This window comes from Olea europaea, unplaced genomic scaffold (genome assembly GCF_002742605.1).
Source record: "Olea europaea var. sylvestris unplaced genomic scaffold, O_europaea_v1 scaffold10739, whole genome shotgun sequence".
Taxonomy (NCBI): Eukaryota; Viridiplantae; Streptophyta; class Magnoliopsida; order Lamiales; family Oleaceae; genus Olea; species Olea europaea.
Window position 1 is genome coordinate 1 of NW_019228093.1, and position 4,137 is coordinate 4,137.

A 4,137-nucleotide genomic window follows, 5' to 3' on the forward strand; every position below is an offset into this window, starting at 1 on the left:
TACCTGGTTTATATTAATTTAAATAATGTTTAGAATCAATCATTCTTTAATAATTGTAATTCAACTTGATATCACTAGGACTTCGTTGATGGCAGATTATTGTGAGAAGACTAATATAAATAATCCTTTATGAAAATAAAGATAATATAAAAGTTATAAAGAAAAAATATTTAGCAATAAGAAAATGAAAAAGGAAAAGTATTTTTTTTCCCCATAGATAAGTGCCCTTGGAATAATTGGTCTGGCTCTGAACTGTTGTTCTCAATAAATTTGCCAAACTGAATATCCTAAATTTGTGACATTCTGTACCAAAAATATATATTCGGCCATTAAAAGCCATATCATGTATGGAGGTGGCATGTCAAAATGAACCAAGTTCACCTTGAATTGCCCGATCCTGTCCTGAATTTATTTATTTTGTTATATTTTATCTTATTTTTATATTTTTCAATTGAATCATATTTAAAAAAATGAAAAATAGTATAAAAGTAAATATAAATAATTGTAAAGCCCAATATTGCCCTATTTCTTTGGATGGAAAAAAATCCAAACTATAGGAAAAAGGCAAAAGGTCAGGAATACCCTCAATTCGATTTGCCATTCACGTTGAAATCCAAGTCTCGCTGGCCAAAAGTGTAGCAGAAAAAACAGTTACGAGAAAGCAATAGAGAAAAATGTCACCATTGCAAAGTATGGGACTTGGATTCCACATCGAAAGTATGGCTTTTGATGTGTGATTTATATAGACTTGTACTCTCCTACTTTAACCGCTAGCCTTTTGAGATATGTCTATCTTGATATCAATAACAAATACACAATGTCTCCCTCCACCTTAATCAGTAAAGGGACAGATATTAATCTCTCTCTCTCTCTCTCTCTTTTTTTTTTTATCTCTCTCCCCCCCCCCCCCTCTCTCTTTTTTTTTTTTTTTTTTTTGGGATACGTTTTGAACTTATTACTTTCATAGAATTTTCAACTAGCTCATAGGGCTTTTCTGGTACTCTGCGGAAGATGCGTGAATTGACCTGCTTTTCCCTTTCAGTATGCACAAGTTGCAGGGCTGAAAGTTGCTTAGATATATTGGGCGCAGGATGTAGGCCCCTACCGAATTCTCTGATACTTAAAAGTTGAACCCCAACCCTTAGGGCCCCCATCGACCCTATCCTGGACCTTCGTGAAGGAGGTAAATCGCAGGATGTGCCTCCCAGGAGCCAGGGTGGAGAGCACATGGATAGATCAAGGCTGTTAACCCATATGGTAACTCCCGCTTGCAACAAATTCAATTCCACCTTGCGGGGAATCGAACTCTGCACACGGCCGCGCTGAGCCCTATCCGCCCTCATCTTTGCCACTGGGAGATATGCCCTGAGGGCGTCTCTGATACTTTCTATGGTGTAAGATATAAGATATTGCAATAGATTCTATAGTTGAAAGAAAAAAAAAATTAGCCGTATTTGCAACAATGGCTATGTGCGCCATATGTTTCTATTTACTTGATGACTTGAAATTTTTTATTAGACTTTTGGTGTAGGTCATCTTTTGTTCATCAACCTATGGTGCTATACTTTTGGAGGGGTGCTACAGGTACAACATATTTGACAGCATCACATTAGTGAGAAAGCTTGTGTTTCATTCTTTCTGCAATCAGTCGTGCATGATCTGTCGTTTGTGCTGTTAATTGTACATGTGTACAGTGTTGATTTTTTTTTTTTTTTTTAAAAAAAAGTCCAACTTGCATACTGTTGTGTACTGGTAATCATAAAATTGATATGTAGGTTAGGGTTCATAAAGTGTATTTTGCAGAGGAAATATTTTTTGTCTTAAAGTTTGACTTCATATTTTTGAAATTAAATTGTAGAACAATTCTCTATGAAGAATTGTGTGGATGTTTGATGAGTTTTACATGTCTAATTGCTCTCCTTATTGTGTCTAAGTAATTTGGAGGTGCAGGTCTAATTATTTGTTTTGGGGTTGTCTATTATGTTTAATATTTTGGAGTTTCATGAAAATTTTAATGTCTCAAAATTCTTGTGGAATTGGACCAAAGATACTTTTTGCAGTGGAAAATGTTACTATTAGAAGGGTTGTTGCTATTGGATTAGGCAATGGTTTCTTTGTTAATTTCTTCCATGACTAGCAGCAAACTTGCTCCCATCAGTTTGTTCTTGGGAGGAAAGCTAATATTCATCAAAATTCAGTTTAAAAAGTGAATGATATTAAATTTGTGAAGAACTTATGTAATATCAGAAATCATGTACTTCCCGTCAGCAAACATATTATTTGGGACTTCCTGAAGATAATAAATTAGGAGTGAGAATGTGCTTCTTTTTCCTGTCGCCAATATGTAACAATGTTGATTTGATCAATATCATTTAACATCTTCAAAGTCGAGTAGATTTACAGTCTTATTTTGATTCTTTATACAAGTCTCTATACAAATTAACCGCAAATGACATATCTAGTAAGTTTTGCTTGGACTCGAATGCTCTCTCTATTTCAAACTTGTGAATACTTGGATATTGGTTCATTTTGTGTATGTAAACCATTTGAGAATAAGTAATGCTATTTTGGGGATAAGTAATGCTATTTAGCATCACATTATTACAACACTGATCCAAATGTCATTAAATGAAGTGTATAATTAAATGAATAAATAATTTTACATTTAATTGAATTTATAACATAAAGTCACATAAACTGGTGCTTAGTGCTCTAGCACCAATAGTGTTAGATAGCATTAATCTATGAGAATTACTATCCTCTAAAATGCTTTAAGAAGCCGATTCAAAATCGTGGTATGACATATATCCTTGTCTGTTCCGGTCATGGAATAGATTAAATAAATGCTTTGTGACAAATTTCATTGAATTTCTTTTTAGCTTTCCTGTTTATGTCAACTCTCTTCATATCATATTAGGAGAGATCACATTCATTATCAATTTAATTATACTCAATCTATTATAAGGTAAATAGAAATACTAATAGGTTCTTTACTGATATCTCCTTCGACTTAAGATACAAACAAATACTAATGAACTTGCATTTTTTGAAGTCAATATTTTTACGACTTAAATTTGTTGAAGAAATAAGGTCCCTTTGGTCGCCAACACATGCTTTTTCTTCTAAAAAAGATATATGAAAAAAAGAAGGAAAAAAGAAAAAAAGAAAAAAAAAAAAAAGAAAGAACCAGTTTCAGCAGTAACGGCAAGCGATGGAATAAATGAATAATGACTCCTACCAGACAGGTAGATCATAAGAATTGATCTAGTCGTCTAAAACCAAACATTTATAACATTTCACGACCATTAGAGACCGAAGATATACGCATAAGCTCTACAGGAAAAGCCTCATCTCAGGATAAGAACGTTTTGGAGTACACAAGATTGAGAGGTCTAGAACAAAGGTTTCATTACATATTAAACGGATTACACACACAACTGGGCTTAACAAAGCCACTACATAAAATTACAGACATGTTCCAACAACAGAGCAAACGAAGTTTGCATTATTTAGGAATATCCACAGGGGAAACCATAGAAAATCTGACATTAGGCACGCATAAGATAACAAATAAAAAGCAGGAATGAGATCTTGACTACAAAGTCCACTCAGTGCTCAGAACACAACATTTATTTCTGCTACACAGATACTATAGCAGGGTGGGAGCCTTTAAGGGAGTCCACATCTTCGAGAGATTGAGGCCAATGTCTGAATCCTCGAGGATGTTTTTGGTAAAACCGTTGTCCTCCTCCATACTGCAAGAAATGGCTTCAAAGAGAAGCTCCTTCACCTCATGGAGCCTCTCTTCAGACAGGGAAACCTCGGCTAGGAGCCTCCATGCATTTTCCTCCGACGCCTCCTCATAGTCCTCCTTCCTTTTGAGTACCATATGTCCACTAATTTCCCAAATTGCTGGATTGACTTGAGTGTCTAAAAGCTCAGAACTCACTTCCCCAAGAGCCTGTTTCTCTGCATAGCACTGTTTGACCGTTCAACAACGGAAGTTAGAAGATTTCCAACTAAACTAAAAGATTCACCTATAATTGCTTGTATTTAAATAATGTTAAATAGGGTTTCAAAAAAGTGGCACGGAAGCAAACAATTCACCTGTGGGATGACGAAAATTCGTTTTCCAGA

General features: G+C 34.9%; 1 protein-coding gene across 1 annotated transcript; it reads right to left on the reverse strand.

The window, feature by feature from the left end:
• Nucleotides 1-3,334: 3,334 nt before the first annotated feature.
• Nucleotides 3,335-4,131, reverse strand: LOC111373125 (GDP-L-galactose phosphorylase 1-like). Its single transcript, XM_022995608.1, has 2 exons — nucleotides 4,108-4,131; nucleotides 3,335-3,979 (listed from the first exon to the last, which is right to left on the reverse strand). The coding sequence occupies exon 2, from the start codon at nucleotides 3,887-3,889 to the stop codon at nucleotides 3,650-3,652; it is 240 nt and encodes a 79-aa protein (XP_022851376.1). The 5' UTR covers nucleotides 3,890-3,979; nucleotides 4,108-4,131; the 3' UTR covers nucleotides 3,335-3,649.
• Nucleotides 4,132-4,137: the final 6 nt, after the last annotated feature.

What these genes read in the sequence shown, in the direction of transcription:
- LOC111373125 (XM_022995608.1), bottom strand. Translation starts at nt 3,889, where the DNA reads ATGGTACTCAAAAGGAAGGAGGACTATGAGGAGGCGTCGGAGGAAAAT.